General features: G+C 41.0%; 1 protein-coding gene across 2 annotated transcripts in view; it reads right to left on the minus strand.

Moving 5' to 3' along the window:
* Positions 1–307: 307 nt before the first annotated feature.
* The window catches only part of LOC122879787 (AT-rich interactive domain-containing protein 3B-like), a 52604-nt gene continuing 33541 nt past the window's right edge, over positions 308–19370 (minus strand). For both annotated transcript variants that reach the window (XM_044204264.1, XM_044204344.1), the window contains exons 5-9: positions 8842–9025; positions 7581–7840; positions 5464–5739; positions 4956–5048; positions 308–4704 (exon numbers count right to left, since the gene is read on the minus strand). In XM_044204264.1, coding sequence (XP_044060199.1) covers positions 4508–4704; positions 4956–5048; positions 5464–5739; positions 7581–7840; positions 8842–9025 — 1010 coding nt within the window. In that variant the 3' untranslated portion in view covers positions 308–4507. The remainder of the gene's footprint in view (positions 4705–4955; positions 5049–5463; positions 5740–7580; positions 7841–8841; positions 9026–19370) is intronic.

Raw genomic sequence — 19370 nt, forward strand, 5'->3', positions numbered from 1 at the left:
TAAAAGAATAAAAAGCCTGGGGTGATGTTCTTGAGGAATAACCAAACTGAAAGACTTCTATAATCCAGCCTTGAGGAGGTATTTCTTGTTAGGGAACTTGCTGAACCTGTGACACACAAACCTGCCGGCGAAGTTAGGAAATGAATGCTTTTTTCGCCTTACTGGTAAGTCCACTTTAAAAGGATGTGAAAATGCTCCACTGATAATCAGCAGTGGGTGTGAACCGCAGGTTTGCAAGCACCATATCTGGTGGAGTCAGAGGCCCCATGACACTTGAAAGAGGAAATAAAACAAACACACATGAAACTAAGATATAAAGTAAAACTTTATCATGACATACAAGTTTAAAGCCCTGAGAACCATATCTTTATATTACTAATATGAACAAAACTGAATGTGTGAAAACCACTTTGGAAAAGTGCTCCTCTTAAATACAATCAGCACAAACCAGTTTTTACAAGCATTCATGTGTTTTGTCCTATTTTTTGTTTGCTTTAGTCAAAGAGAAAACTATAATATCAGTAATATCATTATTATCATGTCCATAATAATAACAGTACAAAAATATGCACAAACCCCACAGTTGAATTAATATACGGAGCATTGTACAAGCCAAAAAACAACATAAAATTGATAAATGAGGTATTCGATAACCACTTGCATATGCGCCTGTTTTTACACAGATCAGGTTAGTTTTTAAACAATTTAAAACTGAATTAACTCCAAAATCATCTGAGAGACAAAAGGTTCTGCAGACTTCCAACTTCACAGCTTCCTGAGAGACGAAACCTTGCCTGCAGTTACTGACGACAAAAATACAAAAATGCAACACCAAAACAGAAGTAGCATTCAGCTAAGTGACCACAGCTTCCGTCAGTACTCGTCCCTCAATGCGGCTTCAACATCGAACGCAAGAGTGACTGCAGCCCCCTGCCCTGAGGTATTGTGGTATGACGAGGTAGGGGCGGTCTCTAATAGACACACACAAACACACACACACACACACACATAGGCTTACAGGTACAACACATCATATATACTCATCCACGCAGCAAGTTAGGTGGCAGGAGCCTGGAGGTTAGTGAGGTGACCAGAGGGTTGCTGGTTTGAACCCAGAGATCAGAGAGAAGTGAATGACCAACCCTCCACACTTTCCACTCCCGAACAACGAACAGCAAAGTGCCCTTCAACAGCAGAAGACGACTGTGGGTGTAATGGGTAGCTCCCAGTGAGCAAAATGGGAGGCTAATGCTGGAGAGAACTTTCCCCATTTAAGTAAGTGTTTTAAGTTTTTAAAAGTGTCATCAAAACTCATGCCTGAGAACCCCCCCCCTCCTATGATATTCTAGACGTGGCAGTTGCGCCACCTGCAGTATCCTTAATGTTATTACAAGTGTATGCAGGCGTGGTACTCCACATGGTAGAACTGCAACCACATACTGTACATACTGAACCTGCTTACACACACGCATACACACACACACAAACATACAAAGGCAGTGAAGCTACACTATCGAACAGTCATTGCTAAGACTAAGCAGATGAAACAGAAAGCTTGGACTTAGAAACAAGAAAACATTTTAGTAACACAGCCTAAATGATTAAGCTTAACTGTTACTAAAAACAAGGTCCACCAGGAATAAAATGAAATAAAAAACCCCCACAAATAAATAGCAAAACTCAGTTGTTAACGCAACAGCATGAATGACAACTGGTGTCTAACGTCTGATTGAATTGCTTACCAAAATAAAAAGTGATTACTCTCCAAAGGATTAGGCTTGAAGACATTTTCCCAGCCAGTTGAGTAGTAAAACCTGCACTGGCCGGATCTCACCAGCAACTACTTTAAGGCAGCATCTACAGTTCTCACCTTTATAAAATACAGTTCTGTGTCATACAGGGTTCTGAAGGGTACACCAAAAGGACTTCAAAGTCCTCAAACCCTCACCTGTGATCTGCACTGCAAAACGTCTGCAAAACCGGACAAGTAATGGCTAAAATACAGTTTAATAAAAGCAAAAAGGCTGCCCCCCTCAGATCACACTGGGCTTAAAGAGGTTTCTAAACTGTTAAAATGCCTCACATTCAACACAGATAAAGATGGAAAATTCATTTTCATCCCTTGTGGTATTCCAAAATGCTAAAAATTTACTGTGAAGGGAGAAAAATTCCATACAATTGGAGGGCTAATCCAGGTGTTCCTGGATTATCAAGAAGTGGGTGTTTTCATACAGAGGCCAGACTTGTGGGCCTCTGTCCACACCGGGTGTTGTGTTAAAAACCAGCCCCAAGAGCCCATAAGTGTAAAAGATTAAATTAGGGAAACAGCTCAGGAAAGCCACAGCATCTGGGCTACTACTCTGGATAAAACACTTAAATATCTGCTAACAAAAATGCCCAGCTGTACATGTTATGTAATCAGATTTTGAGTCTTTAAAGCCAGTTTTAAAATTACATATTTCCATTGTAACTTTCCAATAATCAAGTCATGCTGTAAAATGTGAAATAAGGGAATTTACCTCACCTAAAGATATTTTCACTTGCTTTAGGAAAAAACTCAAAATTGGATTAAATGAGATTAGATGCAACATTTTTTGCAGTCCAAAAAAGACCTTGACCTGCCTTGCTGTGCACCACAGCAGGATTGTACGAGGGATCAATCAAGAGGAGTGACCTGGCTAGTCTTTGGTATCTAGCTGTGCAATAACCAGAGGCTAGCGTGAACCAGAAGATTAGGGTGTTAAAACACTGGTCACATGATTGTACACATGCATATCATTTCGCCGCTGTCGTGAAAGAAGACGTGTTAACTGCGAATTAGGTGTTCGCAGTCAAATGTAAGGTAAACCTGTTAACAATCCTACAGATCTATATGTGTCTGTGAGGAACTAACTTTTCTTTTCCTCTTCCCTGGAAAAAAAAAATGCAGATACATCATTCTTCTCAGACAACAACTTGAGGAACTAAAAAAAAAAAAAAAAAAAAAAGAAATGAAAGAAAACGGAAGCAAGCATAAAACAAGTTCTACAAGTAAATACAGGAGAGAGATATCATCTGTTTACCATCCCAGTTCTGTTTGTCCCCAAAAACCACCAGCAGCAGCAGCAGCGTGTCAACACGTTCATGTCAGTTTCAGTTCAGGTATGAACCTGGTCCATCCCGGGTTGGGGTGTCAAGTCTCGATGGCTTTGCGGCCGTATGAGGTATGTAGTGTAGCTCTCTTTTTGAGAGAGTCTGATGAGGTATTCTTGAACAGTCATGTAGACTTGTGCATTCTTCAGGTATTCAGGTATCCTTTTTTTTCCTTTTTAAATTAACAGTGATTCCTTGCAGTTGTCACATTCCTTCCTGAGAAAGACGCCCTCCAGAGCAGAGAGGCCAGTATGAGGTCTGAGAACTATCATTAAGGATGACGCCGTCAGATTGACATTCAGCTCTGTGGCTGCAGCTGGAGGAAGGATGCACAAACAAAATGGGGGACAACAAACTCAAACCTGATTCTGTACTACCTCTCTGTAACAGACAGGAGCTGGGTGGAGAAATGAGCTCAGGGTCTGCTCGGGTGGGTGTGGGTGGATTAGAGTTGCTGTTCCCCCAACTTTGTGAAGACCTGCAATAAGTTGAATTTTATGTGGACATAAAAATCCATCCTGTGCATTGCTAGAGAGAGTTTACAGTTTGGGAGGTTTGTGTACATCATTAACCTTCCAACTATTATAATGGGATTAATTTGATCTGAACTGAGGGCAGAGTTATGAAATTAGGTATATAATGTGCTGATCTACAGCATCTGATCATTCACCAGTTTGAGTTCAGCAAGAGGCTACAGCGTGTTAAAGAAACCTGAGCGGCCCGGGTCGGAGGCTTGTCACTGTGAGGTGGGTGCTCTGAGGTTCCCCTGGTGAGAGTTACCCGACTTCCCCTGATTGCAACTAGGTCAAAAAGAATACAAAAATAAAGTTGATTCAGGTTAAATATAGTACAGCTCCTGAGGTAAAGACACCACTGCAGGTTACTTGATTTGAGGTATGTAAAAAGAGAAAAACTAAAAACAAAATCATTCTAAAACACAAAATCAAAAAGACAACAAAATGGCAACAAACAAACAAAATGTCCTAAGATAAAACTTTTCAAGTTCAGTTGTGACTACACCTGTCAGTGGGTTTTGGCTGAGCTGATTGTGTTTAGCATGTACATTAGGATTAACAAGTGTATGTATGTGTAGATTGTGTGTCTGTATATGTTAATTGTGTGTGTTTGTAGTGTAGCATGCGTATGTGTTTGTATGTTGAATAAAATGCATAGCTGTGCGTTTGGGCACGTGTTGCCACATAATATTCTTGGGCTCTGTGTTCATGATTGGACAGCCAAGAGGTTGACAGGGTTGATGAGGTATTTGTTGTGCAACAGTTTGTTATTCTTATCGGTTTCTCATTGTACTGTATTTTCTTGCTGGGCCTCCCGGCGAAAGAGAGGCCTGGGGAGCAGGTACAAAGGGCAGCCTGAGTTAGGGTGACCCGCTGGGAGCCGGCTCAGCCGAGCTGGGACCCTTGGAGGAGGAGGAGGAGGACGCGGGGCTGAGGGTCTGAGCCAGAGGTACAGAGAAGCCAAAGCTAGTGCTGGTTCCAGCAGGGGAGGCTGAAGCAGCAGCAGCCGACACAGCAGGCCCAGGGGCCCCTCCAGACTTCTGGGCAAACAGGGTTCCTGTAGGAAAACGGGAGACATCATGGTGCCTTTATCACTACAAGGGTAACATTTTTAGGTAGTGAAAATGACCTAAATAACCTGACGAAAAGAAATCACAAGTGGTGGAAGCTGCAGCTCCTAAATTCCTAGTAACAAACTTCTGAACTTGGAAATTACCATTAGGTGGAACAGATGGAAGTAAAGGATTCACCACACCATTACTATTTATCAATGATATGTAACATTTAATAACCCCATCCCATACAAACCTGAGTAGATTGTGCCATTGACCTCCACTGAGACAGTGATGCTGGCATTTCCATTGGTTGAGATGCTCAGAGACATGTCCTGCTGCTTCTCATCTGAAGAAACAGAAATAACAGTGCATTGAGGATTTTTTAGTGTATTCACGTGACATATTTTTCTTCAAAATCCCAACAGTAATACATATCCAGTGATGGTGGGCTTACAAATACTCTGCTGCCAAATTTCAACCAATTTTAAACTAAATTACTTAACTTGACATTACTTTTTAGTTGATTATTTAATATCCACTGGAGGTTGCTGCGGCAGAGTTATTTTGTTAATTCACCTCTGTGGAAAAATGTTGATAAAAAAAAATGATGTGAAACACAACAAGGGAAGTCAGATGTTGCATGCAGGTGCATGTCTTTGTTGAAATTAAATGTGGCAAGTTCCTACTGAATGGAAACACACTGAATTTGCATCATTTCCAGGTTCGTCTAACAGTATTTTGACAAACTTGGTAGCACTGACCTCTGGTGGTAATGGTGGGGGCTCCCATGCGCAGGTTCATGGGCATTTGGGAAGCCATGGCCAGCAGGTTATGTTGGAAAGCCTGCTGCATCAGGCGCTGCTGCTCTTCCGCCAGGCGGGCCATCTTCCTCTCTGGCCCATCTCCTCCGCCGCTGGTCTCCAGCTTTTCTCTCAGCTGCTCCAGCGTGGCGGCTCTTGCCAAACCCGCAACCTGCTGCTGACCCAGGGCCAGCGCCATGGAGGGTCTCACCGCCATGATGGAGGGGGTCAGGTCATCTGGAAAAGAGAGAAATGGAGGGCTTGTTTTACGAATTCTAATGGATCCATTAGTCCATCTACATGGACTGAAAATTAATTCAGGAATCTTTAAGGGGGAATGTGAATGGTTGTCTATGTGCAGCCCTTTTGCAGGGTGCACCTCGCCTCTGACCTGAAATAGTCCAGTCCATGCAATGCTGAATAGGATAAGTGGGTATTACAGATGGCTAGATTATCTACCATATTTTACTATGGGAGAATCTGAATATTTCATCACATTAAATAAAATGACATTTGCATGTCAGTCATAATATCATTTGATCCCAGGTTGATCCCACCTTTAATTTTTTTAAACAAAATAAGTGACTGCAAGTGATTTTGGTTCTAATGGACTACATAGACCATCAGCACAGACTTTCCTAATTATCCTTCAAGCATTCTCTACTTAGTATTATTTCTTGTCAAATTAAACTGATCTTTATTAAACTGATGATGCCCCCCAGTTAAATTCCTTCAAGGGCCCTTGCTGGTTCCCAGGACCCCACTTTAAGTATCACTGATTTAAATAAAAACAAAACAGAGCTGGCCTTGGGTATGCAAAGCAGTCGCACATCAATAGTGACTGGGTCAGTCAAACCACGTGCCATCCTACATGACCACATAAAGTGAGTGACACGTAAAATACAGTGCATTACACAAGTTAAACCGTGGATACTGTCAGCAGAGTCACATTCCGGTGACACCAGATAAGACAGCAGGGTAATGACAGTTATCAACAGGATCCTGCTGTGTGGACCGAAGGCTTCAAAGTTCATAAAGTGTCCCCCCAGCGTGGGAACCATGTTATTAATCAGTAGTAAAGATGAGGGCTCTCAGCAGCCCAAGGCAAAATTGGTTCACACATGGACTCTTAAACACCTGGATGGACTACACACACATGCAGGCACGCACGCACACACACACACACACAAATAAAAACACTAAAAATGCACACACACGCACTGACGGTGGGATACAGTGGAGGGAAGGAACATGACTTGTTGTGAGAATGTGATACACAAATGTAATAGCACACACACACACACACACTCATGCCAAGACAAATGCATTCATGCACAATCACACACATTTGAGAAAAAAGGAGCAGGTGCTCTGATGAAAACAATTTTAGTCTATTGTCAGATATATATAATGTCTTTTAAATGCTTTGCAATCATGCTGATAGTGAAAAAAGCCTCCTTAAATCTGTAAGTACTGTTCCATTCATGTGTTTATCCACTGCTATGACCACATGTAGCTTTTCTAAATTGCAACAGAGGGCAGTATTTCCCTATAAATACTTCTCTAATAAGTCTCAGCACATCTGTGACTGGAATACTCCAGTTCAATCCAACCAGTATAGAGAGGCTACAGTCTCTGAAGTAAACATTTACCCAGTTTAATATAACCTCAGTCAATCCAGAGAAGGGTATCTGAGCATATATGCTTGTTTTTTCCAGCAACACCCTTCTTCACTTTTCATAGTTACACAAATGAATAGCTGAGAGATGCCTGTTTACTTGCAGCAGGCTTGTTTTCGAAGGTAACCCCCACATACCATAAACGTATTTTTATTTGTGAAACAAAGATTAGCCTCCTCTTTATGCGGTCATAAAGCTTTGTGATTATTTTCAGAATATATATTATACTCAGTGGTGTAAAAGTAATGAGGTTACCGTCTTTTTAAGTAAAACGTTTATATTAGACTTAAATGTGAGTTGTGTACATAAAGGTCAGTGTTCGCCTATGATTACAGACCAGAGGTTTTGTTCATGCCATCAGAAGTCTCTATGTACGGTTGTCGACTGTATGGTTCCTACCTTTCTTCAGAGAGGGTCCTGGTGAGGCCTGCAGACCGTTGAGGGCCCCTGAGGTCCCTGCCCCCAGAACTGAAACGTGCATCTTGGGAGGTGAGAGGATGTGGGGAGCTGTGCTGGGAGAAGGAGAGAAGCGGAAGAGGCTGCTGCTGTAGCTTGGACGACGACCCTCGCGTCGGTTACTGTCGATGGCAGCCTGAAGCTCACCTGGGGAGCTGAGGCCTCTCCTCTCGCACTCATACGGGTACAGGTATTTCATATACCTTAAGGAGGAGAACACACACATACACAAAGCAATACATCAGATCCTTCATGCACATTCACAGATGTAAAAACCCTTTTTGACACTTGGTTAAACATATACACGTGGCCAAAAAATCTGTTTTTTTTCCCAGCAGAAATCTAGCTGTGTTTCTCTAATCCCCTACCCTTCTTAAAACTTTTTTAGTTAGAAGTGCATGTAATCTCACAGAATGTAATGATAAATCCTGGTATGAGCATTGATGACATCAAAGGGGCTCAGTCACAGCTGTTTTCCCCCCCATCCCATGAGAACATACGGTAAAATAAACATACAGTATTGTGCATGCTCATCGCATAATGGTGGAATAGCAGCACAGAGGATCAATAAGCAGCTAAGAGCAGCGTCCATTAGCCGGAGCTAGCGAAGCATTGCTACACAACAGCCCACCAACATTAAAAATACATAAAGGTTCATTAGGGAAACCTGCTAGTGGACAGGGTAGAGAGGGGTTACATCTACTGAAGAATTTCCATCAAGGTAGCAAGAGAGTTTTTGTCGAGGCTCGCCGTACAAGCTGTCAGTCAAATCCCACCTTAGTCATTGTGAACTCTGACCTACATCCCGTCAATAAATCTATTGGAATCAATGGGCTCTATGTGTGATGTAATGGACGGAGGGATTGAATGTAAAGAGGGAAGGTGGGCTAGTGGAGGAAACAGACTTGCATGTGTGTAAACACACAGGCATGGGTTAGTATTGACATCCGCACTCATACCAACACAAATCCACATACTGTAATACCACACACACACACACACGGCATAAGGAAGGTGCTTGTTTCCAGCTGAGAAATCGCACACTTAATATAAATCCAGTAAATTAAATTAGAGTTTACATAAGATTAACATCAGACAGACTAGGTATCTGGGTGTAAACAGTCCATTTATAGCTTTACAGTCTTACTACAGCCAATGAAATGAATTTTGCTAGTTGTTTTGTGACACCGATACAAAGACTTACTGTGTGCGTAGGGTGAAAGCTGCACTGGTGATGGAGGTAGGCAGGTTGAGTCCCTTTGTGATTTCTCTCCAGATTTTCTTGTTGATAACCTCCACCAGGCCTCCCTTCTCTGTCACCAGCTTGTACAGCATGTACAGATCCAGGACCTGCTTGGCCATGATGGGGATGCGATTGACTGGGGTTCCTATGGAGAAGAAGAAAACCATAATATAAATCAATACAGTACAAATCATACATCTGAATTGGAATAGATTAGTTGCGCACAATGAAAGCTTTATGGTGGATTAATTTATTGTAGTGCACTTGTGTATCACATGTGCATGTATTTTTAACATTGACAATCCCAACCGGAATGGAACCCATAATGCTGACAATTTCTCTTGTGTGCACCTCTGCTGAGACATATTGGCACCTAACACAGAAAATACATTTAAAGCTGCTACATTGAAAATTACAAAGCAGAATGAGATCCACATTATGTATTAATTCATCCACCAGTCAATGTTGAAACACACAGGATCATTTTGTGACCTCTACTTACTGATCTAAGTACTGTCAGGATGCTGGTAAGACAAGGGTGGCAGACCTGTTTCCTGCACGGCTGTTAAATTTGGCTTGAAAACATATTAGCCCAGTTAAGGCAATCTGGCTTGACCTAGAAAGGTGGATTCGCAAACAACACAAAGCAAAGCGGCTCTAGACTTTTGATACAGATGCATTAATCTTGTCAACAGCTTATCTGCAGTGAAGCTTGCAGGGAGCGTGTGGGGAGGAGGTGGAGGGAGGACAACGGGGGGGGTTCGCAGTATGCAACAGAATCAAAAAGTGCAATGTGCAACAGTGTAAGCATGGAGCGGGCGAAGGGGACTGGGGATTGTGACGACCTGATAATCCATGGGCTGCGGTGGGTGGGGGGTTCCTGGATAGACCAGTATAATGAAGCTCATTTAGAGGATTGTACTTGGTAAATCCACACCCCTCCGCTGCTAGTGCTGTCAGGCCCAGCGCAGGGGAGTCGTACAGATTTGCCCTCACAGCTAATGCCAGCCAATCCTTCAGCCCCTCCACAGGCTGCTCTTAACCTGGAATCTGACTCATTAATGACTTTGTAAAATAGCAGTGTGATCAGGCCATGAAGATTAGCCCCGATTCATTTTCTTAAGTTAGCAACATGTCTTTAAGCCATGTGCAAGGGGCCTAGGTGAACACATGGACCTACATAAGTGTGGAGATCAGGAAGGTGTGGCAGCACTGTTAGGGCACTATGGCTCTGACCTGTTAGGCACACTACTTAATATTGGTTGTAATGTTGGTGGTGTAGGAACTACAGGTTTCTCTACTGTTGTGTTAACTGAAAATCACTCTTAAAGTTTGTCTAGAAATATAGCAGATTTCTAGAAGACAAAAGCGGAACCTGTGTTTGGGTAAGGTGGGAGAGAGTTGTAACCTGTCATTACGGAGCAGTAGTTCTCTACACAGGGGTTGGGAAAGCCGAAGACATTGCGACATTGGACAATCATTGTTTGGCACCATGGTTTCCTCATTCTGCATGGTAACATTGCAACCATGGGACATGAGTAAGTTTAAGGATTGCATGCTAAAGAGAATAGGTATCTATGGCTAGGGTCTATATATTCAAACACAGACCAGCAAGTAATTATAGGCAGCTATAATCAGATAGCTATAATCAGAAAAACAAATAGAAAGCGGAAATACATGGAGGAATATAATATGTACAGTGGAACCAGTTTATTAGATACACCTTGAAAATCGAATGCAATCAAATACAACCACCCTGCAAAAGATCCTACGTTTGTCAAGTTTACAATGCTTACCTGCTTTCACGTAAATAAATATTAGAAGATTGTATTAGATTGGATTCGATGGTACTGGTGTACCTAATGAAGCAATTAAACTAGAAAACAGATGTCACATTTAAATGAAAAAATACAAACATGAAGCAAATACAACCCTCTGAACAGACCTGTAAGGCCTCCTCTCACCCTGTAAAATAAACTTAACCACAGCACCGCAGGATGCTGTATGTGGTTAATATTGTTCAGCTTGTTAAAGCTGCAGAAAATGCTGTTCTGGGAAAACAGCCATCTTATCTCCAGAGCCAATTAACAATTAGCAAAACAAAAGGGCCTTTGCCCAGATGCCAGCTTTCTTTACAGATAATTTGGATTAGCTATGTACAGAGCGGAACAATGATTTAGTATTTAATGTCTTTGTTCAAGGGACAGTTCACCCCAAAATCCAAACTACATATTTTCCCTCTTACCTATAGTGCTATTTATCCATCTAGATTGTTTTGGTGCGAGTTGCCGAGTTTTGGAGATAGCGGCCTTAGAGATGTCTGCTTTTTTTTTTTTAATATAATGGAACTATATGGCACTCAGCTTGTGGTGCTCAAAGCACCAAAAAAATACATTTGAAAAACTCAACAGCAATGTCTCTTTCCAGAAATCATGACTCGGTTACTCAACATAATCCACAGACCATGTTGTAAGCAGTATTATGTAGGAACTATTTTCTTTCTACTCATAGTTCCGACATAACCTATTCCCATTTAGTTTATCCAGTAGGTGAAATTAGACCCGCTACCACCTACTGTTAAATTAGTTTTAACAGTAGGTGGTAGCTATTTTCAAATTGGAGCCATTTAATTTTAGAAGGAAATCCAAACATATATTGATATACCTTTTCAAAACCAGTTACTAATTAACTAACTATATATACACACACACACACACACACACACATATACATACATATATATATATATGTGTAAAATTACAACCAGTAATGTAATAGTATAATGGGCAACTGTACAATACATTTTAAATTTAAAAAGGTCCCGTTCAGACTGAAAAGAGAGTAAGCTTTGTTCTGAGGTGGCATAGTAAACTAAATGTAGATTGCAGACCTCCGATATATCTCTGGGCAGTAGCAACATTTCCAGAACACGCAGTGGATCAAAGCACCAGGTACAGCTTTCCTGCCAGCAGGAACTGACGAGACGTCAGTTATTTAATGCAGCGTTGGACATCAGTCCTGCATCAAACAATTAGTACAACTAGAGGGGTCAGAGATCAGCCAGGGGTTATTGATGTGTGAATTAAACTGCAGGTCAGCAGAAAGCTATGTTTTCATACTGGCCTGAATGTGAACAATGAGAGCACAACAAACGAGACACAACAGCACTAGCCCCATAGTGACAGGCCAGCAGCTAGTTAGGCTTTAATTCATGCCTATGCTTTTATTCACTCCTTTTTCAGTATCTGCTGTCAAATCAGATCAGATTTAATGTATTTACACGGAACTATTTTTAGAGCAGATCACCATACAAAGCAAGCCAAAAAAACACAGGAGTGCGTGTGGTGTGTGTATGTATGAGCGTAAACAAAAAACTATCTATATATCTTAAGTGAACCAGAGGTGGTTTTGAAACTTAAAACAGCATTAATTAGTCAACACTTCACATTTCAACATGGCCCGACCGCAAATGAAAGCACTGGGAAAGCACCTTTGATAATATCGTAATTGACCAAAAATCACATTAGCAACACTTGGGCAGTTAGCTAGAGAGTTCCATAATTTGAGAGAATCAACGTGCCGCCTGCCTTTGGTGTCCACCATCTGCTCCGTTTCCAACCCTGGAGACATTTAGCTCTAACAAGCTTAATTAGACCGGTCCAAAAAATCTCTTTTGATCACAGCAGCACAACTCCTCTGCCTCACACATAACCTTATTGCTTATTTTTCCTTTAGAGAAGACTAAAGACATCATGATCTGATACGAGAACCACTTCATGGCATTAGGCCATGCAGGCCTCGAGTAGGCAACTATTGGGTATTTCATCTCTCTGTAAAGCCCTGATTTGTCCACTCGGCTGCTCTGAGCCAATCTGTAATTGGCTGCAGGCTTCACCTCCCATCATCCTTTGCCCCGGACTGATTTTCCCCCAGGGACAGAGCCATCAGGAGCCTAGTGATTAATGACACCAAGGGTCAGAGGTCGCTCTGGTGGGAAGTGCCGCGGCTGAGGGCCTCTGAACCACTCCCTAAGTCCTTCCTCCGACTTCCACAGTGAACACAAGAGCCACACGGCAAGTCTTCAAACGGCTAGACTTCAAATGATAAGGAATATAGATAGAGCGTCAGACAGAGGAAGAAAAGGGTTTGACAAATACAGGCCTTTCAGGGATAATACTTTTGATATTAGGTGATACAGCTGATATTTTGTGCAGTAAATCAATATCTTTGTATTTAATAAATGTCAGGCATGTGATGATTTCCCAGCAGTGTAGAAATAATTTACAACATTTACACTATGGGAAAATAAATCTTCATGACACACAACAAAATTATCGTAAAGCACGTTCATGCAAACTCAATTACGCAGTACAATAACTAATCAAGTAAAAAGCCTTTTAGCCATCATTTCAGAGGCTTGAGACATTGATCAGACCATACACAATTTGTGATCACTAATACTGGCCCCTACACTGAGCAAAACCAAACAGACTGTGACAGAGATAGACTGTCCATCTGGATCAAACATTAACATTTCCCACTTCACACTGAGCTTTCTATCTCAATGTGAGGACAAAAAAATATTTTTTTTAAAAAGGAACAAGGTCATTTTATCTAACCTCTGACCTCTATTTTTAGTAGGAAACAGCTGTTCACATTAAAAGGGCCTCTATAATAAATCAATTGGGTTCCCCTGGCGCCAGTAGTGGTAAATTACATATCGCTGACTTCACATGATGGCCATTTTTTAAGTAATTAAGTGACAGCGCGACAGCCTTCCAAAGGACAACACACAGGAAATGAATTTTTTACTGTATGAGAGCATTGGCTGGTTTGAGGTTTCACTGCCATCTACAGTGAAGAAAGACAGGGAAAAAGAGAGGCAGAGAAGGAAACACCACACCTTCTCATGGTCTTTGGTTGCTTTACTTCTAGTGATCAATTTGAAGATTATTCCGTTGGATTATTCTACTTTTTTGGACTCAAATTAGTGACATGAATGCCGATGCAAAGAGAGCATAAGACAGAAAAACACAGAAAAAAGAGCAGTGTAGAGAAAAGATTAGAGAGAGATGAGCAGAGATAAATAAAAAGACAAAATGTGAGAAAGAGAAAAAAGAAGGCATGAAGATGGAGACAGTTTTTGCTGCCTTTAGGAGGGAAGGATGGAAGGAAGAAAAAAAAGGAAGGGGGAGGTGTAGTAGCTAGCCAGCTGGAGTAAGAATGGATTACTGCTGTAAGGAAGGTGTCGGCCAACACAAACAGCCCCTGGCCTCATGGCAGTGTCTGAGTCCTTTCAGAGCACTGACACCCCAGCCACCAACCCACACCTTCCTCCTCCTCCTCCCTACCTCAACTACCATATCTACACACCAGATTAGACCCAGGGCTACATCTCAGTCTATGCACTTCAGACCATTTCTTCAGTTTAATTTAAGTACATTTATTTGGCTTACTGTTACTTACTTACTGTTACTTCTTACTGTTAGTAAGAAACTCTAATGCCAAAGCTATATAAAAAAATGTCCACTATCAACAACACTTTCTGAACTAAAACATGTCAAGAAGGTACATTATTTGAAGGCATAAACTGCTGTTTTTTGTGTATGTTTACGTGCCCCACTATTTGTTATACGCTGTATTAAATAAAATGTTTCAGTGCAGCATCGTTTTAGAGAAAAAGATTAATATAGTAGGTGATACACCTACATGTTTTGTTTATATTCAACCTCAAGTAATTTATGTTTGCCACCTTGCATTCATGGTTTGGAAAATGTAGCTTGATTTAGGTAGTATCAATACAGAACAGCCCAAACCCTTCATTAACACGGGACAGCAAGACACTGACAGGAGAGACAAGTGTCTGGACTGCACATGCTAAAAGTTTACTTTATGTCGGGCAGCCCCTGACTGTTTAGTTTACATGTTCGTGCATCGGGGCAGCATATTGTCAGGACCCTGCTGTACGCTGGGGCATGTTTGTTTTATTTTTAATGCATGGACAGGGACATAAAAGGCAAAAAAGCCTCAAGTGTATGGAATTTGCTATCTTTAGTCCAGGCAGAGCCACCACTCGCATGACGGACCAATTCATATCAAGTGTTAAGGTATGTCCCCTCCACATAAGGGAAGTTAAATGTAACATTACACTATATAGACATTGCTATTCTAAGCATGAAGCTTAAGCCACAGCTGGTAGAGACACAGACAGAGAGATAGAAATAGGGGGACAGTCGTCTAATAAAATCTATAATACATGTATGTCGGTCGATATGCTCTATAGCTGCATAGGTTTCATTCCTGTCATGTCAATGAAGTGCAATTAATGTGAATTGACAGAGGGACAAAGGCAGAGAGACAGACAAAGGGAGAGAGGCAATACAGGAAATAGAAAGAAATGACTTATCTTTTGCCAACTGTACCTAACCATGATGAAAAGGTACAGAAAACGTCTTTCCCTTGGCCTGTGAGTTTAAACTAAAAAATAAAAGACATGCTGCAAAATAAACAACATTGGGTCCTGTGAAGCCACATGTATCCATCTACAAGACATAAAGACAATATGCTACAACATTATCAAGTCACACCATGGCATTTTTTATATAGTTCCATACTACAAATCACAAATTTGCCTCAAGGGGCTTTACAATCTGTAAGCATCCAACACCCTCTATCCTCAGACTCTCGATTCCCATAAGGAAAAACTCCCCCCAAAAAAACTTTTAACAGGGAAACAAATCCAATAAAGGGATTAACAAATGTAAGGAAACACAAAAGGAAAGTACTGTGTTTTCATCATCTGTGCAATTAAGTGACAAAGCAACTGTACATATGTCAGATCAGCTCAAAACATTTAGGGCTTTTTCACATGAGCACACTTTATGTGTCCCTTTATTTATTAGATAGAGAATAAAACTAATGTCTTTCAAGTTATAAAGAGTACGGTCTAGACCTGCTCTATAGGAAAAGTGCAATGAGATAACTTCTGTTATGAATTTGTGTTATATAAATAAAATTGAATCGAATTTAAGTAATTATCTTGATATGAGAAAAACTGTCTCTTATTTTGTAGCGCCACTTTGACTAGAATTTTTACTAGGTCTGACAAATGCAATAGACTAATTTCATTATTTTAGGAATATCAAATACCAAAAGAACCTTTTCTCTTGTCTCTTTGTCCTCGTTTTCCTTCAGTCTCAATAAAAAGAACAAATACTAAGGGGGGGGGAAAGCATGGCGGTTCCTTCTGTATGATCAATGATGGATAAGTCACTTGAAGCTATAGTTACTCAGGAAACAGTGAGAGTAGTTTCTTAGCAAGAATTATTACAATGAGCAGGCAGCCAGTATATTAAGAAGCTGTCTTCTGTGCACTGTCAACTGATTCAGCCTGTGGTGTAAAACAGCCTTGCAAAACTGGCGAGGCTCCAAACAATAGTCAGTAGCTGTAAATCTCACTGGGTGCTGTTCACACACTGGGGAGGCTGTCAGACTACAACTAATGACACTATTAGAACTTGAATTTCACGATTAGAAGTTTGTCAAGTGTAATTAAGCAATACATCTCTGCACTGACACACCTGATACAGTTTTATATGATGTTTAAAGTACTGTTAACGTTTGTCCAGCCTTAATCTTTTGACAGCTATACCAGTAAAGCATCTTTGAACTGAATAAGAGAGACGATCAGAAAGAAAAAGAAAGAGAAACATGACTCCTTCTCCATGGGTCATGAAGATGGGTCACCTGGCGAAACAGAGGGGGAGGGGGATTGAAAAGGCTGGATGGCGCGAAAAATGAGATGGCCTCTCCAACTGTAACCCAAGTCCCCTCAATCCCCAGAGACCCGGCAGATCAACTGACTAGACCCCAATCAACACCAGCTGATATGGAGCTGACAGAGAGACGGATGAATGGACGGATGTATAGATGGATGGAAGGATGGTTGATGTCTCTCATGCTACATTGTTATTCAAGGTCACTGGTCTTTCCATTTCTGAAGGATCTCAAAAAAAGAGAGACAGGACATCTGAGCGGTGTATGCTGGACAGGGAAAATTTTGTTTTTTGATGTTTTCCCAGGATGTCTGTTCATATTAAGAAAAATGGGTCACTTTACAGGAATACACCACAATATAGTTTACTAATAGTTGCATAAAATCATTTCATTAGATGTGGATCTCACAAGCCCAGCCCAGTGAAGAAAACTCTTCAACCAATTAAAATGCAAGCAATACAAGTTTTAGGCCATTAAATGCTTCAATTTTGTGACAGAAACTCACAGAACAGTTATGGAGATAAATAAAGAAAGGGATAGACATTTGATGGTTGAAGGGAACCTGATAGGTAGGAGACTATCACCCCTACATAGGTGAACTTTACTTCCCTCTGCTCTGTTTTGTGCCTGACAAAAAGGAAAAATTACCGACTCAGCTTGTGTCTACTATGTATTTATTTATGCACCACCCATTAAGTTACTCCACCCAGCAGCCAAATTTGAAGGTAACCAACCACTATCCGTCAATGTTTGTCGTCCGATAGCATCTAATTGACCAGTGAAATTGTGCATGTGTCTGATGAACTTGCAGTGTACTAGCCAGAGGCCAGTGCTTTGAGTATGTTATTGTGAGGCCAGCAATCTGCACACTTACTCTACGATTATTGAATCCATGTTTTCCATATTCTGTGCTACAGACATAATTTGTCCAGTACTCCAGTAGTAAATTATTAAAGGTTGGATACCTAGTTGACCCATGCTATGACAGTTTAAATGCATCATTCATTCTTCTCACCCCTCCATCTGAAGTACATCTCCCCTACTTGCTTGAACTGGCTTTAAAGACGATGAAGAGAAGAGGAAATTTATGAGCAAGCTTTAGATACAACGGTGGACAGCAGAGGACAGCAAGACGAGATTTACAGTGTGTAGTTGTTGGAAGAGGGGGAGGTAAAATCTTTGTTAATGTGCAGTGGTTATAAACACTGATGATGTATTGTTAACATTGAGTATTGCTACCAAAATCTTTAGAATGTTTTTAAATTTATTGCATCAAATATTAAACACTAAATATCAACCCTCTATAAGAAAAGATGTTCTGACAGAATATATCAGCTAATGTCTTAAAACTGCTAATAGTGAATGACCTGTGCTCTATATTTACATCAGACTGGAAGATCAAGTGAGAGAAAAGTAACCCAATAGCTTGGCCTTGTAAACAGCCATCTCTGATCTTTGCAGAAATGTTAAGAATGTCATAGTAGCATGACAATGGTACATTGTACACATAACAGGGGGATGGGCTTCGGCATCAACTGTAGATTCCTGTGATAAAGCTGCAGAGGTTAAGATAAACGTTTTCCACTCGAGTAGCTTGAAATTCAGCTAAAACAAATGAGAGAGAGAGAGAGAGAGAGAGAGAGAACGAGGGCAAGAGTAATATTTAGAATGAATAAAAAGAACAAGAAAGGGTTAGTAGACCATAAGGAAGAGAGAGGCTATCGAAGTATACAAGTAAAAATTAGAAGCTACACTATCGCGTCATTGAGAATGAGGTAATCTGTGGCCCACACTGGTTCACAGTTCACTGGTTAGACTGGGTATTGCTGGTTTAAAGGGTAAGTAGGTGGCAGTGATAGTTTCACTGGCAGGTGCAACATTGAGGGTCTCCCTCTCCCTTCTAGCAAGCTTTATAACACAGCTAACTGCTTCAATCAATTGACACCTGGATTGACAGATAAAGCCATCAGCTGACGAGCCTCATTTGGGGCCCAGCATCATGGATCAATACACGAGACATCAGCTGCTATAAGCCAAGGAGAAAGAGGGATATGTTGAAACAAGCAAAGAGACAGCGGGGGGTTGTGCACTCATCTTGGAAATTTTAACTCCCATCAATGCTAATTACTTTGGGCTTTTGGAATCCATGACAGTGGGTCATACATTTGCCTTTCAGGGATTCAGCTGATGCTCTTAATGCAGAGTGACTTAAAATGAGGTCAACAGCAGAATATGCTTTAATGCCTTTGTTACAAACAATACCCTGTATCGAAAAAAAGGAGACTGCTAATTACTATATTCAAAACAATCAATAGTTCTTAAGGCCTTAAGAATCTAGGAGCTTTCAATACTTTTTGAGGACCCCAAGGTACAGAATGCAACATCAGGAGCGGGATCATGACATACTGTATACTACACCATGAAAAGTTTTAAGCCTAGCTGCGAAAGATGAAAACACACTCATCTAACTTAACTTAACCATTAACTTTATCTAATAATGTATCCCAAACAACAAACCACATTAACTAAAATGACATCAACAAAAAGGCAGTAACATTTGGCAGCTGTGTCTTTCATGTCTATTTCTTCCCTCAAATCAAGCGTCTTGTTTTCCATTATGCCCCTTTGCACTCAGATCTCCGTTACTGTGTGGCTTATGCAACACTGCTGCAGAGCTGCACTGGAAGTGAGCTCAGGGCTATTGTATTGGTGTA

Source organism: Siniperca chuatsi, linkage group LG1, assembly GCF_020085105.1.
Source record: "Siniperca chuatsi isolate FFG_IHB_CAS linkage group LG1, ASM2008510v1, whole genome shotgun sequence".
NCBI lineage: Eukaryota > Metazoa > Chordata > Actinopteri > Centrarchiformes > Sinipercidae > Siniperca > Siniperca chuatsi.